The 22,279-nt window shown below is 41.1% G+C and overlaps 1 protein-coding gene across 6 annotated transcripts in view; it reads right to left on the bottom strand.

Moving 5' to 3' along the window:
• Positions 1–140: 140 nt before the first annotated feature.
• Positions 141–22,279, bottom strand: part of LOC108892918 (ADAMTS-like protein 1) — a 90,855-nt gene continuing 68,716 nt past the window's right edge. For 2 of the 6 annotated variants that reach the window (XM_018690703.2, XM_018690729.2), the window contains 21 exons: positions 21,455–21,581; positions 20,878–20,952; positions 19,600–19,757; positions 17,652–17,763; positions 17,264–17,402; positions 17,095–17,145; positions 16,795–16,999; positions 15,705–15,852; positions 15,529–15,613; positions 11,880–12,199; positions 10,363–10,492; positions 7,663–7,873; positions 7,391–7,570; positions 7,117–7,270; positions 5,960–6,962; positions 5,695–5,822; positions 4,245–4,365; positions 3,808–4,012; positions 3,192–3,301; positions 2,817–3,037; positions 141–2,150 (listed from right to left, as the gene is read on the bottom strand). In XM_018690703.2, coding sequence (XP_018546219.1) covers positions 2,041–2,150; positions 2,817–3,037; positions 3,192–3,301; positions 3,808–4,012; positions 4,245–4,365; positions 5,695–5,822; positions 5,960–6,962; positions 7,117–7,270; positions 7,391–7,570; positions 7,663–7,873; positions 10,363–10,492; positions 11,880–12,199; positions 15,529–15,613; positions 15,705–15,852; positions 16,795–16,999; positions 17,095–17,145; positions 17,264–17,402; positions 17,652–17,763; positions 19,600–19,757; positions 20,878–20,952; positions 21,455–21,581 — 3,993 coding nt within the window. In that variant the 3' untranslated portion in view covers positions 141–2,040. Of the gene's footprint in view, positions 2,151–2,816; positions 3,038–3,191; positions 3,302–3,807; positions 4,013–4,244; positions 4,366–5,694; positions 5,823–5,959; positions 6,963–7,116; positions 7,271–7,390; positions 7,571–7,662; positions 7,874–10,362; positions 10,493–11,879; positions 12,200–14,539; positions 15,432–15,524; positions 15,614–15,704; positions 15,853–16,794; positions 17,000–17,094; positions 17,146–17,263; positions 17,403–17,651; positions 17,764–19,599; positions 19,758–20,877; positions 20,953–21,454; positions 21,582–22,279 lie in introns of those variants that run through there. The other 4 variants (XM_018690724.2, XM_018690735.2, XM_051076116.1 and 1 more) reach the window with 4 other exon arrangements.

Genomic DNA, 22,279 nt, shown 5'->3' with positions numbered 1-22,279 from the left:
AGTTGAAACAAAAAGATTAGTGTTGTTAGAAAAATTCCAGCAGCTGTACCACAAACCAACTGTAATAAATGATCAAATATGAGAGCTTTGACCTGATAAGGCAGGCAGAAAAAAACAGAGAGTTAATCACAACAAACAGATTATGAAAGGAATGTATTTGGTTTTATTTAATGATAAACCAGACATGAGCAGAGAGCAACACATGAAGTCACCAGCAGAGGGTCCCCATTGCATGCACATCAAATACTATCAGCTGTTGGGAAATGAATACTTCAAACCTGCCCCTGTAATTATTTACAAAAGTATGCACAACAACACACATTAAAATAAATAGTTAAAAGACAAATGTCTACATAAGTTAAGAGCATATGTAACATGTTAATGATGTTTTCCTCTCATAAAAATCAAATAATCACACCTCAATGAAAGGCCAAGTAGTCTCCTGCTAAGGTATGTGTTACACTTGATGATGAAGCATGGCGAAACCCAGAAAATATTATCAAAAGTGCAAACCCATTACAATAATGTAATAATGTAACTGTGGTACATTAATTATGATCTCTAAAAAGTTCCCAACTGTTTTAACCAATATTTGAATATGACATAAGAGGTCATATTTACATATTTGAAGTTCAACTGACACTGAAATCTGTCCTAGGAGACGAATTACAGAAGACCTTTGAAATATAAGTCTGTTTTTCCACCTAAAATGTCAAAATATTGCAAAAATTTAATTTGGTGGACAGGATGACATGGCAATTATGCTCCGCCCACGGTTTAAACGTGATGCAATGTCGCAAAGTGGTTAAAGGGACATTTTAACAAATATCTTTCCAAGAAATATCAGAATCAGAAAACAAAATATATAAACAATGTAACCTTAAAAACTAGATAAAAAAAAAAAAAAACTCTACAAGCCATGTTCTTAACAAAGACTTGGATGAGTTGAGTGCAAAATTAAGTGTCTTTTTCCAAAAACTGACTTGCTTCAGTCACATACCTCCGTTAGTGCAATCCATGCAAGATATATCTTTATCATGTCTTACTTTCTATTCTGCCAAAAAATGCAGTAAAAACATCTGCAATCCTAATTCCTTTCCTCTTTAAATGACTCGACCAATCACCGCTGTCAACACATGCTAAATGACCCAAAATGGTGGCACAGATCGTGATCTTTTTCCCAGGTGGCTAATACCAAATGTATACCATTTATCAAATATTAGACTTTTAGTGTTAGCTATTTCCCATTTATATGCAGTACTATATTTCAGTTTTCAGTTTTAAATGAGTTTACCCACACCACATTAATCAAAGTCTATTTAGCAACTAAACTATTTAACAACACTGTTTTGGAGACCATTGCAAAGGCAAACATACAACTATCCAGTGGTTATCACAAACTCAGGGGTCTGCCCAGAATCCCTTGGTATGATGTCAGTCAATTTCAAAAGTTTATTAATCACATATATGTCTATTGTATGCTAGTGCTGTTGTATGCTAATTGCATGATACTGTGCACCCTGTTTGGAACATGAAATAATAGTACTACAGTAGAACGTGATGGGGTTTTTTTTTGCTTGTTTTTTGTTTAGGGAAAGTCCTGAAACAACATCACTAATGATAACAGGTCTGGTATAACGCCTCTTTCCTCTTTATGAAACCATGCAGTCACCACAAGTTTCTATTACTCACAATGGAAATATGTCTCAATCACTTTTGCATAATTTAGGAAAGCTGTTAAACAAGAACTTCAGATTAAAAAAAAAGAAGTAAAACTGAAGCCTTCATTAGCAAAAATGTCACTCCTCTCAAAACAATACTTTCTAATTCAAACCCACACATGTCATCTTTAAGGAAAGTTGATCACAGCCACCCCAGGTATGACCATCCAAAACATTCCTCTACACTAAGTTATCCCCACCCAAAAACCGTTCAGCGAAGACAGTTGTTGGCGTTAGGATGGGGCATAGAGGTTTCAAGTCTCTGTTGGCACCTTCCTATCCAGGTCGTCCACAGTCCTCATCTCATGTTCCCCCTGTCTCAGGTGTTTCGGCAGGAGTGACAGCAGCGACTCTTAAACTGAGGCAGCGGGCAGAGCTCCAGCTGTCGAACCTTCTCACAGTACCTCGTGCTGTCTCGACACTCTCCTGCTGGAATACACAGAAAATACAGTTTACCACACATACTCACTGTAAGCTTAATCACTTGAGACAGAGCACTAAGCATTTTGTGAAAGGGTTCACCTTCAGCTAAGTCCTCATCCAGCTTTATCAATACATTAAAATAAAGTTTATGAAATCTTTTGAATTTCTAAGATTAATGGGTCAGTTAACCAAAATGACAAATACTCTCAGAAACCCTTTCAGTTTTATGTGAAGAGGATCTGAAATACCACATTTTGAAGCGCTACCCAAATGGAATGCACATTTGTGGAATTTCATGTGTACTTTTGAAAAACAAGTCTCCCCAAAAATAAATTCTCCACTGTAAACAGTCTTTATTCTCATGGTAAAGTCTGTGGGTTATTTAAAGTAACCGGTTCCCTTCACTTTTTCTGTAGTGGTGTGCGAGCAGAAACTTAAGCTACAGATTCTTACAAATCTCAGCACATGAAATTGAAACTGCCATGAAGGGAAGTTATCATTTATTTTGGACATCACCACAGGAATATGCTATTACTGTCTGTATTACATAGGCTGGGACTGATGGCAACAAGCTAGTAAATATGAACGAAAATGAAAATGTTATACAGTAGTATAGTCAAAATCATTTTAAGGTTAGCAACTTTTTTCTCACTCAGTGTAACTGTTTCTCACCTCTTCCACACGACAAAATATTGCATCGCTGCCAACTGGAAGGGCGAGGCCTCCACATGCAGTGATGTTCACGTGTAGCCTTGCCAGTTCGACGGTGCGCGCAGGTCACCTGGCGTGACTGGAAACCGTGTCGTCCACAGGTGGCAGTGCACTGCGTCCACGGCCCTATGCGCCAGTGAAGGGCACAGCCCTCTGTGGAGCAATTCTTCAGAGAGCTGGGCCTAAAAATGCAAATATACAAATCACACACGTAAGACACAATACCCTGCTGACTGGCTTTTCACTCATCACTGCATTTTCAATACTACATCAGCAATAATGATCATCAACAGTAGAGCACATTCATTCATCCATCCATATTATGTCTAGATTTACCTGTGGAGTCCACTGCACATCCTGTAGGGGACTTTGGTACCATTTGTATTTTGGCAGTAAACATGGCGGTGCTGTGTGGCCAAACTGGGACCTACACACTGACCATGACACTGAAGGAAGAAAATTACAAAAAGTTCAAGTTTTAGTACAGAAAATATTGCCGTGCCCTCCTGCAGTTTTTCCCATGGTTTTTGACCTATGTCCTCCTGCTACATTTCAAGATTTAAAACTGGAACCCATAAGCTAAGCATTTAGCTTACACTATAAGGTGGTAGTATTAAGTACTTCTTATGCAATTTACTGAAATTCTAATAATGCACCTGGGAAAGATGCACAAGGGTTAACACTAAAAAAGGTGACTTCCCTGTGAATAACCAATAGTTGGCTCCTAACAGAAAAGGAAGAATTCAGTGTGCTTCCCCCTTCTATCATTTGGAAAAACAAAACTGCCAAATGCCCCAGGTGCCAGGTGGTAATTTGATGGTCTAGAAACTACCTCAATTGGTGCACGTCCCCTGAGGCGAATTGTCACTGTGTTTTGAACAAATAAGCAGCACGGATACAGTCTGTGTACGCTTGTTGAGACATGTATCTGCTCTATAACAGGTGAACTCACTGGCCCCCAAGAGGTCGTGGCCCATCTGGCACAGGGCAGAAGGTTGCACAGCCTGCTGTCAGAGGGTCTCCTGCCTGTGTCGAGGCAGAGCTGGCTCTCCACCTCTCTTGACCTGCCCTCAGGTCCCCTCATACAGCGGACAGTCCTGGTCTGGGACCCACCTCCACAAGTGGCTGAACATGGTGACCAAGGGTCCACTCTCCACCTAATCAAACCACAGGAGAAAAAATAAAATAACTTTAGTAACTTAAGTTTATAAGCTTATGAGAAATCTTCGTTTTTTGGTTTGGCCCAAAAATGTTTATACTTTATCTCTTAGTCAGAGAAATGACTTCAGGACAGGATATGAGACAACCCAAGGGGAAAATCATATCAAACCTTATCCAACCTAATATTCAGAGTTTAAAATGTACAACCATGTAGTGGCAGCAAGATACCTGAGGGGACAGCGTTGTCCATGGCACATCTCTGCTGACTGGCTGCTGTTACTCCTCTCAGAGCAAATAGGACCATTTGCTCCCATACTGTTCCCTTGGACACAATTTCTTCCTTTGCCACCTGAAAATACAGTAAAGAAAATACAAGTGTGTGGTTTTGGTTACCAGCAGAAAAAGGGGAGGATAATTATCATTTTTAAATATACAGTGTGCTGCTGATTATAGAATAACTGCAAAATATGCACTAGTTGTAACTGAAAATGCAGTGATGCCTGATAAATATATTTAAAAAATATATATATAAAAAATATTACTATGTCTAAATATGTCTCCAGTTACTGTCACTTCAACAGTTCCAAACCTTTTCTTTGACCTTATTAAGAAAGTCATAGTTGGAAATGGCAAGCAGTCTGTTCTTGTTCCCAAATGAGATTGTACTTTCCACAAACTTGGGAGGGAATTATATTTACAATTCAATTTCCCTGTAATGTCATTCAGAGTACCTTGAATTGCATTCTTTAGATTTCAGAGGTACACACATCAGACTCAGCCTTTCAATGACTTTCAATTAAAAATATAAGAAAATGCCGTTTGGAAAATTTTCAGCACTTTTAAGCCTCTTTCTTCTTTCTATTTAGATTAGGCGAATGGGGTGCACCCACTTAATCTTCTTTGAAACACTGCCTGGAACCTCTAATTGTTGTCGTATGGGAAGGAAAAGTGCTGGAGCATCAGGAAACCCACAGTGGCTGTGCTTTGATGAGAATGCAGAAAGGTTGTGACTTATTGTGCTCTGAGGAGATGGAGGACAGCGCAGCTCATAGGTGACCCGGACTGTGGCACGCTCCAGACATTCCCCATCACTGACTCAGCCAGATGAGCCACTAGGGTATGTAAGAGCTTACTGTATATCTCTGTCTGTGGTTATGCCTGGGTGTGTGTGTTTTTCAGTTGAAAAGAATGCTTTCCCAGAATCTCTAAGACTGAACCACAAAAGAACAACACAAATTACTGTAAACTGGACTACATGAAAGTATATTAGGACAAACTCAACTTGACGTTGGGTTAAATTACAGTAATGTATTCATGATCTGCTGTATCACACAGGAACTAGTAGGCTGATCTCTTTTTACCTCTGCACAGAACCACACTAGCTGTTGCCCCCTGTTTTCAGTCTGAGCTAAGTTAACCATATTCTGGCTCCAGCTTAATAACAGAGAGACACACCTTTTCACATAAAGTTGTAGACATCTTGTACTGCATTTTATATTATATTTCGAAACCTTGTAAGGTTGACTACAGCTTATAACGAAGTTCTAAACATTTGGACAATCATTATTCACACAGAGTGACTTCATGGAGCCACTCGAGAGGTTAAGCTAATCATAACTTGGCAAGAGCTTTAGTTTATTCAAACATATTTACAAGGTTCTGTGTTCATCAGCTTTACCTGTAATCTGCAGCCAAGACGAAAGAGATGTGGATCCAAGACGATTCCTGGCAGTGCAGGTGTACAAACCCTCGTCCACTTTGCTTGGAGACTGAATCCTAAGTGAGCCGGTGGGCAACAGGCCTACTCTGCCAACACAAAGACAAAACAACCACAGAATTTGAGACAGTTCTGTCCAAGAACAGTCAGCTACGTTTGTACAACAAAGTCTGCAGGTTTGTTAATGCATTTTGCACAAAAAGTCACATTGAGGGGTAGCTCTAACCTGCTATTGTAGAGCAACTCTTTTCCGTTCTTTGTCCATGTTAGGGATGGTTCTGGGTTCCCCAGTGCCTCACATCTCAACTCCAAACTAGCAACTGGTTTCTGCAGCAAAGCTGGCAATCCCACATGAACTATCATTTCAGATGACGGCACTGCCCCAACCTTCCTAGGCCGTTGGATTATCACTGGATTTCTGGACCTGGTTGTGTGGGCTTTCGGTTTATAAAGAAGGGGCTCTTGCGTGGAAGATTCCGCACTTTCTGGAGGGTGAAGAGTGGAGTCATTTGTTTCACCTTGCGTCATTGTGAGCTCACTGAGCAACTGAGCAATGAGTTGTTCCCCGTGTGGTCCTCCAAGGCCTTCTGAGAGGTTGTGCGTGATCTCATCTAGCCTGTGGGTATCAGCAATGAGTACGACCGGGCTGGATAATTCTGCGCTCGCTCTCTCATCTTCCAGGGTTGACCTGTTCCTTTCACTGGAGTGTGGTTTCTCTGTAATGTCTTTTTCATCTTGGACAGAGCTTTTGAGTTCAAGCAAATGCTCAACTATACTGTCATATTGGTTGAGAGAGATGGGTAGCTCCTGAAATCTCTCTCCTGCTGAGGCCACGTCTGGCTGCCTGACCTTTTGTTGTCCATTTGCGAGGAGCCACGACTCTGAAACAGAGAGCTTCTGCTTGCTGCCAATAATCTGCAGGACAAAATGTTCTTGTGCTTGGCCTGCAATGCAAGTGTAAATCCCAGCATCAGATGCACGAACCTGCTGAATCTTCACATATCCCAGTGGCGTTATGGAGAGGTGTGGTAGGCTGACCAGGGGCTTGCCTTCCTTCAACCATCGAATGTGGCCTTTGCGGAAGTGGCGGGTTGGGCAGCGGAGGACCACAGTTGTCCAGGGCAAGAGGTAGCCATAGCCTCCCACTACCAACTGTAGCTTTTTGCCCTTCCTCCACTGGATATAAACCTTCCTCTGGGCCAGTATGGTGGGATTGGGCTTGATAGAGTCTGAGATGAAATAAACAAGAATGAATTATGTTCTGTTCAGCTGTGCATTTGTAATTCTCCATCAATTTACATTGAAACAACTTAGCAGTTTTTTCTGTCAATCTCCACTGAACTCCACTCTGAGCTAAACAGAGCCAAACAGATGGTCTCTTACTCTCACAGAGTCTGAGGGAGCATGGTCTGATTCTGGTGGGCCGAGCAATTAGGGAACAGTTCTTAGGGTCTATGGTCCAATATCGCCCATCCTCCCCCTGTTTCCTGCAGATGGCTTGTAGAGTCTGAATTCCATTTCCACAGGACACAGAACACTGGACAAATACATGATATTGTACGATATGAAAATGATCAGACCCTGCATACTGCAATATAGCATGACATTTTGATCTGGACTATTTAAAAAAAAAGAAGGTGCCTTGAGGGAAGCCTACCTGGGACCAGTTGGTTGTGACCCAGTGAGGTGGGCACTCTTGCTTGGCACAGGGCTGCTGGTTTGCAGGGCTTTTGGAAGGGCAAAAAGTGTCAGGGAGCTCCAGGATGCTTCCATCTGCCAGCCGCTGTTTGCACAGGACCTGCCTCTTTTGAACTCCACCACCGCAGCTCTGCGAGCACTGCAGAGACAAATAGTACAGAAGTGCTTGTCGCTTCAGACTAACTGTTAGGTTATGCATTTACCATTTATCATCTGTGAACTTTCTTTTACCTGTCCCCAGTCATTTTTGTCCCACATAGGAGGGCAGTCAAAGCGGTTGCAGGCTTGGACAGGACTTGGCTTAGGATTTTGACATTCTTCATCCCTCAAAACCTCAGTCCGGTTACTGTCACGAGAGGGCCGGTGAGTACAAGCCACAGTGCGGGTCATCAGACCAACCCCACAGGTAGCGGAGCATGAACTCCACTCACCTGTTTCCCACCTGTAAATAAAATGTTTATCATTAAACGATATCATTAAACTATATCATGCTCAAGGATTGTTATATGCTCAATAAATCACATGTTCCTTAGTTCTTAGGGCAAATATACAGTAGACTTCAGTGACTTTCTTGAACCACCAATTCTAACCTGTATTTAAACTAGACGTGGTTTAGTTTGAACTTAAAAGAAATGTACCAAAACCTAGCTTTCTTGTGGGGTCACTGATCAACTCTTAACTGTGGCCACCCTTGATTAATCACCATTCTTTGTCCTTTGTGTGTATGTCTATGTAGCTCATTCTCCAACCTATAAAGGAGTGTAGTCAGTAGAAGTTTAGTCAGAGTTCTTTATAGGTTTTTTTTTCAATCCCAGGAGAGGACACTCTTGCAGTCTTATGAATGTGTAACTTCATGAAAGTAAAATTCATGAAAGTGAATACGAGTGAAAACGAAAAGAGTGATTCATGGAGCTGGATCCTGGCAAAGATACATCAAGTCTCCCACTGAATTCAATGATATTTGAGATATCCCTATGGCATTACTTCTTCACCCACATTTTCCCAGTGACCTATGTGGACCAATATTCACGTTGTTGTCTGACACGGTTTCATATAGGGTGATCAATCCAGCATCAAAGTTACCTTGGCATTTTTATTCCAGTCTTGAAAATGATGTGGCATGTGTCTTACTAGTTGCTATGCCTTTAAAGGCATCTAAAGGCTTTGGCTTTGGCCAAGATGGCAGCAACTTTACATTTTGCTTGACAGATTAGGTGATATTTCAAAACTATTCATATTTACTCAGGGGTCCAGGGACTGAGGAGAATTGGGAATGAAGCTTGTTTCTGGAGCGGTACTATACCCAAAGCCAAATCTTATGGCTGTTTCCCTTCAGAGGGAACAGTATCCAAAGAGTGTAGCTTAATATGGGAGGGTGAGGAGGCCTCAGGGAGGGAGTAAAGGGCCAAAGGAAACAAGTCCAATACAGCGTTTGTTGTGCCTGAAAACAAGACTCAAGGCCTGGAAAAACAGTCAAGGGCAGGCTGCAAGCCTCTGGGTTTTCTGACAAGAGTGTGAGTGGTGGAATACCGACACTGCGTACGGTGTTAACTTGAAGCGTGTGGCCTACCACGAAATCCACTCACCGTTTAGCCACAGCTCAAATATTTCAAACAACATGCCATTATGCTGTTTAACCATTCAGATATTTAAGTATTTAATTCTGATGAATTTTATGCATTTGGTTGACAAAAGGAAGTTCATATTTGCAATTCACATTTGGAATTCCAAGACTGCTCATGCACTGTATTCCAAATTGATATCCATGGGATGATGAGTGGATAAACTAAAAAAAAAAGTTTTTATAGTACTCTTAAAGCACTGTGACAACACCCCATGTATAACAGCACTAGCAATTTCAACTTTTGCATGGATATTCATGGTCCCCACAGGATGAATCCTAATGTTTTTGGTGGCTGCCTGAAATTTCTTCTTCTGCCACTACCAGGAAAAATTCTGTTTTTGTGCAAGAAATTATTGTTGTGACATTTAATGAGCACAAGAATATAAACATTTTAGATGTGGACACTCCCTCTCCTTTCCTGCTTTACCTTTGGACAAAATGTCACCTTCATATACAAGATATACCATACCATATTTTATGGGGGAGATTGACATGAAATTCAGGATCCCCTAAAGGCAAACTTGGATTGGATCTTTTTAGCCTCTTAATAATGTGACAAATTTGTCACTATGATAAGTGATCACCAGTGGTCATGCCGTTAGTATAAAATGCTGAGTTGAGAGACACTGACTACAGCAGCAATTTTAAGGCTGAAAAGTTCTTCCAAGGACAATTTCACATCTGAGCCTAGCAGGTACAGCAGCCACTGACATCCGATCTATACTGTGTCTGATTCTGACCAGGTTCCACAAGCTGTCGCACTGTGTTCATTTCCTGCCCTCAGTGATACAACATCCATCTCTGTCATTCTACCTCAATATCACTTGGACCCAAGTGGCCTAAATGGTGAGTTAATTGGCCCAAGTGGGTTAAGCTGAGAGGGATAATGTAGCGGATTAGAAGGATTTAAATCTCTTTTGTGCACAACCAGTGATTAGGAGAGATTAATTGATCCAACTAGTGTGATGTATGTTTTTTGATAGTCTGAGAGTTAAATGGTTGCAGGTGTAGGACCCAGGGTGCATCGGGGCTCTAGGAAATGGTACATGAATGTCCCAGCTCCTTATATTGCATATTTTGCTGGGTTACAGTCTTGGCAAACTAATAGAGAGCACAGCCAGATTTTAGTCCTGTATTTAATTAATATTTTCTTCTTGAACGCAGCCAAACCCTTTTTCCAAAAACACATTTCCTCTTCGTTTTTACTGCATCCATCAATCAAGTCTATTTTAATGTTCATGCACAGACCATTTTAAACAATGTCTAAATGATAATGATGTAGGCCTGATTTGTGGGTTTTGCCGTACCTGGGTGGGCAGGGCTGAGTTTTGCAGTCCTGGAGGAGTTGCGGGGGCCGACGGGAGCTCACACACAGGCTCTGGTCTGCTGCCTCCCTGGTCTGCTTGTTAAGACAGATCACCACAGCCTCCTGCACACCTGGGATAAGACACACACAGCACCACAACTGTCACAAGTGATGACCAAAGAACCATGTGCTATGATTCAGGGTTCATTCATAAATGTTTACAGTGTTAATATACACATGGTTGCTGTCCCACTTCTTAGAATGACTGGCAAAAATGCAAACACACACTGTTCTTGTTAAGCATCTCTTACTAGCATATTATCACATTCACACACATATGGAGCATAGAATAATGCAAGCAGACACTGCAGTGAAGCAACCCAGATATTAGGCCCCACAATGAAAGCAAGCAGCGGTTATATCTAATGGGGCACAATGAACATCAAAACAGTATGGCCGCCTGTTTAACTTCTGAACTGTGGATAAACTTTAAGGGTGTGATGTCAGGTCACGTTAAAAGCAGTGTAATATAAATCTTGGAGTCTGCTTCTAATGTTGGGGACAATAACAGTAAGGCAGGCACTTCAAACGCCACAGTGGTGTGATGGTCCACAGGAGCGCAGCCCTCGGGGTGTGTATGTGACATCCGATACCGCTCTGTAATCATCCCTGGATGGGAGTTTGTTGGGTTTGGGTGAACACACATACACACAGACATTGACAAAAGCCTACGCCCATGGGCAGAAATTAAGTTACATATGCACACTCATGCGGACATTAACAGGCACAACGCAGGCATACATGTTTGGATGTGGAGGTGGGGAGATTAAAGTGGGCCTCAATGACTGTTGGCGGGATGTTTAGGAAAGCTGTCTCTGTCTGGTGCAGCATTCACTTCTGCTGCGAGAGTCAGTGACGTATGACCTTTAGGGTTGAATAGATGGTATTCCATCCATTATCATCTAAAATCATATAACTTACTTCAAAGCCTATAATGGCATGGCATTAGTCATCCACTAGCATGACATCACTGGTTACTGCTGTGACTTTTTACACTCTCTTTTGATGACAATGACTGACTGAGGTTTGCTTTCAGGATTTACAAACTAAGAAATATATTTTAGTGTGTGCGTGATAAAAAAAAATATGCTGTGGGTTTAATATAAGATCACACTGACAATGTCTTTGGTTGCCCCTTAGCTCCTTTGGTCCAGACTGAAAAATCTCTGAAACTAATGAAATTCCCCTCAGCTGTGCTACTTTGCAAAACATGTTAACAAGCTGAAAAAATGGTAAACCTAGAAAACATTAAGTCTGCTCAGCATCAGCACGTTACCATGCCAGCACGCTGATGTTAACCTTTAGCTCAAAACACCACTGTGTCTAAGTACAACCTCACAGAGCTGCTAGCATGGCTGTAGACTCTTTGTTGTGTTAAATTCTCAACTCCCAGCTCCTCTCTTTTCTAGCTCTATTTCTTTATACTCTCAGATTATAGAGGGTAATAATGATCCATACCTCCCCCACAACTCTCTGAGCACTCTGTAAACCCTTCATATTCCCAGTCGTGCAGTTCCTCTCTTTCAGGTGTCTCCCCCTCCTCTTCCTCCTCTTCTTCCTCCCCCTCCTTTTTGTTTTCTTTTCCTTGGCCCGAAACACCAGAGCAGGGAGTGCGGTAGCAGGGTTGAATCGAAGCAGGTTTGACCCCTCCGCACTCGTCATCGGGCAGGTCAGCGACAGTCTGGGAGAAGGACAGCAACACCTGGCACTTGACGGTCCGTTGCTGGGTTCCGGCGCCGCATGTTTGGCTGCAGGGCTGCCAGGGACCAGGGATGAAGCTGAAGATGAGTGGCAGTGTTTTGATTAATCACTGACATTAAGATAAACAGCATGCTTTTCACTCAAGAAGTATTCTTCACATACCTATGCAAACAGGCTTAGAAATGTAGTTATAGTTTGATTTGATAAAGACTGACTCCAAATCAGCAGTGCTTCAAAGTAGTTTGATAGCACATGATGGGTTTTTAGCATTCCTCCTGTGTATAGATTTTAATCATTTGCTGTTAAGCTCATAAACTCACTATGGACTTAGCATTTATCCTGCTGTGATTAATTGAACAGCTGTGAAGACTTAGGATCAGCCATTCATGGATAAACTGCTTTCACGCGCATCCTTCCCCATAGATCAGAAAAGGAAATACTTGTAGATCATTGGTGTTCATGAATGCCTAAAGGCCTGTCAAGATTGGGTGAGAGTTAGGACCCAGAGACTGAACTGTCACCCCTTCAACAGCTTTCACAAAAGTGCAAGAGAATAACAAAACTAGAGAGTGTGAGACAGAAATCCTAGTTGATCCTCAGATTTAATTTAAACTCTCAATGGAAAACTTGAAGGATCGAGGAGGAGAAATCTACATCTCACTTATCCTCACTCTGAATGGCTTTGACTAGATGACTGCCCGGACTGTTACAGATTCAATTATACATCTGATCATGACTATAGGGTGTTAGATGGCAACCCTGATGTTTAGAACTTTCAGCAGCTGTCCTGTTGGGGGCTGAGATAACCATTTTTAGTTTATTTCAGCTAAAATAGTTTATAGGGATTTTCAAAGCATCAGTAAATGTACAAAAAGATCTCTAAGACCATGCTTGACTATACTGAATTACCACTGTCACTGACCAAATTTGTGGTTGCTGAATGGGCTTTGGGGCTTCCCCCTGTTGACTGAAAAACCATGAAATCCACAGAAATAATGATGATATCATAACTCTGTTGCGGGTGAATGGTTGCTGAGCCATTACTCTTATAAACAATGGTTGTATTTTTTTTTACAAAGCTAAACAAACTATTCCAAACCAGCCACAGACTGAACTAACTGAGGGCAGTTAGAGGCAGTGCTGTAAGATCCTGGCGTTATGAATGGTGAGGCAGTTGCTTACTGATGCACAGTTGAATGGTGATGCTAATTGCATAGTTTAGAAACAAAATGGACTACTTTGTCAGTGACTCTGAATCTGAACTGAAAAAAAAAACCCCATTGGAAATCAGCTAAATTTATGGTTTCCACCTATACATCATTTACAATAACTTGCCTCTGTAGCTTTAAGTCTCTTTAGTGTTCAATGTTTTTGGTGTGGTGTTAGCTGTAAAAATGAGCCTTTTCTTTTTTTTGCTCATCTCATCCAAACTTGACAAGACAATAAGATGAGCTAAAGTATTGTTTGCTAATCCCAGTTTGTGTAGCTGAGATTGACAACAACAACAATCTGAGCCCAAATGCTCTAGTGAGCGACTCACTTACTGGGCTTATAAAAGTACCACATCAGTTTTCTACAACATGCTCTCAGTGTACATGTATCTAATAAAGGTACCACTGGCATGGCAGTCTGCACCAGTGTGCAGCATTCTTCCTCGGTTGAGCAGTCTGACCACAACACAAGCGTACCCTGCTGTTTTATAAGATGCCTCAATAAAGAGCTCATAATTACAGCAAACTTGGCTCTTTATGAGAACTCAAGGACTCATTGTGTTTTGGACAAACAAATGAATCACCGGCAGTTAGACCTTGGAACAGGGACAACAAAGTCAACAAGCGAACCCACAGAAATGTTTATCTTCATGCGTAGTTAAAGTACATCTGTCAGTTCAAAAACAATCTTGATTTCATTCATGGAAGGAAACAACACATTTTTGTAATATCCGCCAAAGCCCCATTCTAATCATATCAATTAAATTTCCATCATTGGAAATATTTTATTTACTCATGGTAGTGGCAAGGTGGAAAAAAAACTTTTGGCCAAGTTGGGGAACATATATGGGTTTAATTTTTCAAGCAGTTGCACAGTGGTGGTTCAGGGCAGGCATAAGGCCTGGCAATGGAGGTGCAATAAGTCTAACACAGGAATTTCCTTCTCCTTCCTCTCACATCCGTAACCTGGCCCCATATGGTAGGCAGATATTGTTGTTGGCTTGTGAATGACTGCATATTATACACAGATATTTATGTGCTTTTGGAGGAAAGACATGCTTTTTTTTCGCATTAGAGCAAAATCATATGTTTTGGCGTTTCTCTCTCTCTCTCTCTCCCGCTCTCTTGCTCCAAAGATAAGTCAAAGCAACAGATGTTGTGAACTGGCTAACATGGTCGCTAATACAAGTCATGCAAGACACTGGGTAGAGTCCAAACATTGTCCATCTTCAGAGGACAGCCTTTATTAGTCAATTGATATGTGGGACAAGAACATCTGGAACATCTGAGGGCTTGCTGAGGTAATGCTGGTAGCTAGTGACTGAACAGTCTGATGGTTTCCAAAAAGATTTTTTTCTCTTTCACATTCATTTCCCCTTTTACCTTAAATAACCTAATACAGCGAACTCATTACTCATAACTGACAATGGACACGTTCATTGTATTACAGCATTAAACAGCTATGTAAAGCAGTGAATTCTTCTCTTCTTGTCTTGACAAGACTGTTCTGCCATCATGCCCGACAACTGTTTGATATGCACAGGTGTGAAAAGAGACATGCACACAAACTGGTGCATATTTTGAAAAGTGTCATAAAAAATAGGGGCTACAGCTGTACATTATGACATCAAGTTGACGAAAATGGCAGTTGACATGAACACACCCATGATACAGTGGCGGTTTTCTTGGCAGCACCGGGGCCCTGTCTGCTTCAATTTCGCCTCCAGGTAAATCTTAAGCTCTGGACTGTGAAAACTGTTGTTAAAACTGCATATCTGGGACCTGACTTTTGCTCCTTTACCCCTGCAGAGTGACAGTAATTCTTTAAAAGGGGAAATGAATGCTGTAAATTTTTCCTGATTTTTCTGGGTTGTGAACCTTAAGAGCCTTGTATAGCTTTAGCAGTTGCGTCCTCCCAACTAATTTACAGCAAGGCCCCCTGCACCAGTGATGGTTTCAACAGAACATTCATCTCTGACAGAAAACTGAGGTTCCAAACAGGCTGTGTGATCTGGGTGACAGAGACATTAGGATTCAGAAAAACTGCAAAACTGGGAGAAAGGGAGGTAGTAGACACATGATGTGTAGTTTCTTCTTACTGGTATGAAGCAACAAAAAGAGATGAAACCAATGAGATCTCATCAGCATCCTTTTTTTTCATGCACACACAAGTTATGTATATGGTTGGTACTTACGTTGGTTCTTCAGTTACAGTGATCTCTTCCTCCAGCTCTATGGCCTGCTTATGCCACACAGGTTTTGCCTCAACTGGGAGTGTATCTATAGAGCAAATGACCCAGAAAAGAAGAAATTACAAACAAGTACTAGTTTGGAGGTCAAAACATGACAAAAAAAATAAAACACAGCTAACCTATGGACTTGTAGCAGGGCACAGTCGCCAGGCACTCCTCCTTGATGTGAGGTTTGGTGGTGGGGTTGCAGCCTCCAGCGTGGAGTCCCCGGTGATCGATGCATAACACCACCCTGTAGCGCAGACCCTGACCGCAGGTCACCGTGCACTAGTGATGACAGCAGATATAATCTATGAATAACTGATCGACTGATAATAATTGTCACACAGACAGGCTAACATCTTGAGCTCTGTTCCTATAACCACATCTCTTTAAAGCCTTAGCTTCTGACTCAAGGGGAGTAAAGAAAGAGACCTTCCAAAGCTCTCTGCTCAGGAGTGAACTTTGTCTATCTTCTGCCAAAACAAGCATTTAAAGGCATAGAAGGAATGTGCTAGGTAAACAGCATCCCAGGTTTTTAAAAGGCTACAAATCTGACTCCCTGGGCCTCAACTTGTGCCTGTGTGAGTGGTGAGGTTGAAAAATCCCCATTAGAAAGTCAACTGAGGCATTTACAATCAATGTGGTGGCAACTCTGTCAGTTAAGTCAGCTAATCAGGATGGTCAGATTGATCCAGTCGCTTCATCTTAATAGCCTGGATGTGAATGGCACGCAGTAAGTTAAAGAACTTCATGTGTGCTGCTGACTTTAGGGTTTTTATTAAACCTTTGTTTGTTTTGGATGGTGTGTTCAAGGGCAAGGGTGGTGAAGGACACTCAGTAGGTGCACCTCTTAACTTTAACTCTTAACTGCTTGATGAGAGAGGTGACAGAATCACAAGTCAGACTGTCTACTGAGTGTATTTTTGTTTCCCCCGTGAGAAAATGAATCATGGTTTTCTTATTTATTCTAACCTCAAGGGTTAATTAAGACCCACTGTAACGACCTGCAGACTACAAAGACAAATGAACCATTTGCTAATATTTGACTTCCCAGGTGGTAGCAGCCACAGAACACAAAGAAACATCTCTTTACATTTGGTTACTAGATTTTTTTTAGTTGAACTGTCTCAGCATTTCCAATCATGTGATGCCTTACAGCACCTCACAAAAGCAAGGGAAGAGAAAAACATTAGAATGCTCTAAAACAGAGTAACAAAGAGCACCTACAGGTGACCACTCCTGTGCCAGCCAGGTGGGGCAGTCGAAGGTGTTGCAGGGCTGCAGGATGGCTGTCTTTGGGGAGTACAGACACTTCCACTCCTCAGTGGCGGTGATGGTTCCCTGCATGTCCTCCTCCACACAGGACACAGAGCGACTCTGGATACCCCCGCCGCAGGAGGTGGAGCAGGCGGTCCAGGGACTGCTCTCCCACCTGATGTTGTAAAAGGTTACGGGTCGTGAAGAGACTGATGCAGACTGTTGGCCTGTTGGAATTTGTATTGTGTGTCACAGTCGTTGAGTACATACCGGGGCAGAGGGTGGTAGAGGTCATATGGCATAATTTGCTTGTAGCCATCACTAAAAGGTAGAATTAATCAAGGAAATTAGGCTCATTTAGGGTCATTAACATAAATATCTGCACTTAAAATCAAGTGTTTTTGTCCAGTTTAATCCCACTAGTGGTCTGCTCTCTAACCTGGCCAGGCAGGGCTCCATGTTGCACTCCTGGAGTTTGGGTTTAGGTTTGACGTTCTCTGGGTAATAATGGCAGTACTGATCCACAACCACCCGGCCGCTCCGTAGGTCAAAGCACTCTGCTGAGGTTAGCTGGTAACCTACGACAAAGACAAGTCAGGTATTGCAGAAGAAATACGACAGAAGCTGACACTCAGGGTAACATTGTCATGTATTGAAGCAATAGTTCAAAGCTGAGCACTTATATATGTTTTCCTCTTTTTCAGATATGAAAAAGAGGAAAACCTGTTAGCATCACAGCTTTCAAAACAGTCAACTGTAAATATTATTGGCTCCTATCAAGTACTAAGTTCATTTTTATAATGCCAGCAGTACAACTACTTGCCTACCTCCACCACATGTGACAGAGCAAGGGAAGAAATCAGTCTCTCTCCAGCGGTGGATGATGGGCTGGTAGTAGATGTACTGAATCACGCTGTCTGCTCCAGTGGCAAACTGTACCTACAGAGACCGTGTTCAGGGAATGATCAACAACATATTTTACGCTATTTAATGACAATATTATTTATGAAGCTGCAACTATTAGTCGAAAAAAGCCATTTATGATTCAGTCTGAGTTTTCTGCTTTTAATTCTAATTGTTTTAAATATAATAAAAGACTAGTTTCTCTCCTCTTAAGCTTACAAACAACCAAACCACTGTTGGTTATTCCTCAGTCGTCATCTTGACATTGTCACTATTCCTCAGATATAATCAGTCAAGACATGAGATTAGAGAAAAAAAGCTGATGCAAATGAAATCATAGTAGTTTGTTTGCTGACAGTGCCAACAGATGACTGAAACATACTGGAATCTATTCAGAGATGTTCTTTTTCCACACACAGACATTGGAGTAATTGGCTCCTGAGTAACCTGAAATGCCAATTTCTACAAGCAGGAGAAGTCAGAGAGAGTGATTAATCATTTCCTGGACCAGAGTAGACAATTTGTTAATGTTTTACTTATATAATGAATACAGATTAGCTCATGTGTGTTTTTGTTGGTCTTATTCCTGAGGACATTTTGTAAGTTTCATAAATATTTCAGCAAACATTTCTCTTCTATCCTCACACCTCAACCATGTTGAATAAATACCCAAAGACAGATTATACCTACACATACAATAAGCACAAATCAAATCCCACTGTCACTCACTCACATTCATGCATTTACAGTGGAAACACTGTCCAGGAACTTTTTAACTTTTTAATATAATTTTCCATTTGTCCAAACAGTTTCCAGTGTTGTGATACGAGCTGGCTGTCCACCATGTAACAGATCAGGAAATGATGCATTTATAGCATCTCAGATTTCTGTCTCCTCAATTCCTATTTATAGTCTTGTGTTTATGAGGGGGGAAGTTTTCACAGGCGTTTCCCCGTCCGTGGCCTGTATAATTTTTAATGTCCACTCTCTGGCCCTTGTCTGAAAATGTGTGTGTGTGTGCAATGAAGATGAGAAAGATGTTATAGCCATTGTGTCACTGGATTGTAAAAAAAAAAAAAAAACAAAAACGTATGCTCCGTTACTGAATTTATGTTGTGTAATGTTATAACACATAGTGTAGGTAAATTGTGACATTTGATAATCAAGGCATGATGTTCCATCATGAATTAAATACATCATAACACACTGCTTCAGAGATATGTTGTTCCTCAGAGAGAGCAAGTAGACAAAAAAGTCATTTGCATCTAATATTTAAGTGGTTCACACATACTGATATCTTCAAATCCAAACATCCGAAATCAAATCTGCTTTGAACTCTGCATGACTCGCAGGAGTTCACCGAGAGTTCATGGAAACAAGAACTTATCAGAGCACAGTTTGGCCGCAGTGCACTATTTTCAGAGCTTTGCATTGCAAAAACTACAATTTTGAGTTAAGCTGCGGAAAAGAAAACAAAAATGTCCCCGTGATGTCAGTTGTTCAGTAGAGTGAAGCTGACTGGGATCATTTGCAAGCAAAGCCTTTAAAAAGCAGTCTGAAGGCTTTTGGTTTTAGTTAAACAATTAGAAAGTTAAAGGAATTAGTAGCAATTGCAACCAACATCAGCAGCATTCATTTGAAGATGCGTTTCTGGCCACACAACACAACAGGTAGTGTACAGGGGATTTATCTGAATGCTTTCACTGAAAACAGCTGCTTGCTGACTGGACGCTGATTGGACACTGATTAGAGTGGTGGTAGTCAACCAAATGCTAAGAAAAACTGCAGAGTGGGGTAAACATTGATCATGGTTAATACGAAAATCTGATCAACACAACTAAGTTGGTGGAATTTCTGTATTTAAGAACTTACTTTGACAGTGAAGTCAGCTCCAAGTGGGCCAGTGATTCTCAGGATCTCCTTATCAGAGAGCTTCTGGTAGTCTAAGGTGGTGTTCTCCAGGTGGAACTGGCCAGATGTATCTAAGTCCAGTTCACCTTTCACCCCTTGTAGAGTCTTACTCTCCACATCTAAAAAGGAAACAGAGCAGACAGCTAGAGCACAATGAACACATCATGGTCAGAAACAGATACAGTAGTCATGGCCACTGACCTCTACAAGATGAATTAACAATGAGACTTTAGTTTCTCTTTGATTCATCATAATCATTTCTTGCTTACATTTCCATCATTATTGTGAACTTTAAACAAAATGAAACTGCAAGTAAGTGTGAAGAAGTGATTAAAATGTCAAGATACTCAGAGGATGATTCATTTATCTCAGGTCTTCAGTCAGATCCAGTTACACACAAAGAGTGCAGAGTGGCTGTTGCGTTTGGATGCAAAGAGACTCACTTTGGCACTGCCAGGAGACTCATGTAGGTCTGCGAGCAGGCCAGCACTGCAGTGAGCTTTTCCATTGTTTGACCTCACTTCAACCTTGGCCTAACGAGGTCTTGTGCAATTCCAGCAAAGACATTTAAACAAAAACAACGGGGAAACACAGGAATACGCGGCAACCAGCGGCAGCCATCATCTGCCGACAGATGGTTACAATTTGAGAAAGAACCGGGGAAATATCTAATGAAAAATCTGTCCATTCAGAAAAAGAAGAGCCTTTGGCCTGGCTCAGGAAAGTATCTGTAAAATAACCATGGAGCAAAGGATCGGTGCAGAGATGGAACATTTGTTATCGATTTGATTCAGTGGGGAGTTTGGTGCCAATACTTTGACATCAGAAATATTTGCTGGAAGTCTTACGTCTTCTCAGAGCCAGAGCAAAGGGGAGAAATAAATAGCTCTTGTGGTTATTCTGCCCCAAGCTACTTTTAAAACCAGTCTTTATGAGAGAGCCCAATATAAATATATTTGTCCATTATCAGGAATAAAGGGTTAATTATAGATTGTTATTTGGGTGAGATATTTATTAAAAAAGGTTTATTAGAAAGGTCAATGTGTATAATGAAAAACTAATTTTCTTTTTTCACCACACATCATTAAAAAATTGCATGACCTGCAGTAAAACCTGAAGAGCACATGCAGAATACTTGGGTTTAAAGTGCAGTATTTGGCAATAAAAAACACTGCCAAATATAAATATCATGTTCAACTGTTTTGGATGGAAGGGCACCCTGGACCTACCAGGACTTACACAAGTGATCCGGGCCTTTCAGAACCAGACGCACATGACGACTCTTATAGGGGATGACGACAACTGTGTCCTCAGCTTGAGTGAGACAAACAGACAGGCAGAGAGAAATAGCATGAGGAGGTATCTAATCAGTACTTAATGAAATGCAATAAAAGCTGACTCAGTATAACTACAGGTGGTAAAACAATACAAGCAGGTAATGTTGTAATTACACTTCAAGAATGAAATTAGATAACCAAAACAAGTCAAAAGTCAGTGAGTCTAGTATGGGTCAAGCTCCAAAATCACTGAATCCTACACTTTCCATAATGCAACTTAATAGCATCTTTCATCAGAACTTTCCTACTCATATTTTTTTAACTCAAGCCCACAGTTTATCACTGAGACTTTGTAGACTTTCCTTTTAAAGTGTGTTAGCTGAGTCAAGGCCAAGCTAATCCAGTAGTGCTCCCCATGACTAGTAAACTGAACTTTATGTGTAAGAGGAGCGGAGATCTCCTTTAACTTAGATTGGAAGTATAGAAGTAATTGTGTTTAAATTAGAACAAATCAAAGTGCCTGAGTGCAGACTCTTTACTTTTTCCTGAAGCGTGCTGGGATTTGTAGTGTCCTCGCACAAGTCGGCAGGATGAGCCATCTCCACTGCAGACGCCACAGTTGTCCTCCTTTGCTGTGCTCCCCAGCTCATGATCACAACCTACAATCTGTAACGCAAAGGCACAACTAAACAAAAAAAACAAAAACAAGAGTTGCGCAGCAACCAGATTTCTGAACCCCCTTTCTAAAAAGACTGGAAATAAATCTCTATTAGGATGCTTATGATAAAATATGAAAAGAACAGAAGAAACACAAGGAAAAATGAAAACAAGTCCCATTGAAAGTAAACATGTTGGTTCTGTTAGACCTTTGATTTAAATTTAAAAAGAATGTCTTTCATCATACCATGTAAATGTTATAATCAAATTATCCAAACAAGCCTCTGGTTTCTTCCATATTCATACCACAACTATTGTTTGTATTCTTAAGATAGCATAAAACATCCCCTTTGAGCTAATCATGGTTTTTGCAAAAACTGTTCCCCACTGTTTTCTATTAAATATTATCTGCAACCATCCGCAGTTGATTGATGGAGTTTTTCGCAATCTCTGTCGGTAAGAAAAAACCAAAAACCACAGTGTGATTCTAAGCATGGTAAGAGAGTACATTAAAATCCTTGTGTGTCTCTGCACACACAATGCCTCAGGATGTAATTCCATTCAACCGGGAAAAAATGCATTCTAAACTATTTCCTGGACTGTCAGTCAAAAACCCAGTCTCAACTATAATTCTCATTGGGTATTCATTTGTAAAGCAGATGGCATGATGTTACATAGATCAGCCTACTGTGTGTGAATTTTCTTGG

The sequence above is a fragment of the Lates calcarifer genome, linkage group LG15 (genome assembly GCF_001640805.2).
Source record: "Lates calcarifer isolate ASB-BC8 linkage group LG15, TLL_Latcal_v3, whole genome shotgun sequence".
NCBI lineage: Eukaryota > Metazoa > Chordata > Actinopteri > Centropomidae > Lates > Lates calcarifer.
This window is presented reverse-complemented; position numbering and strand designations above follow the sequence as displayed.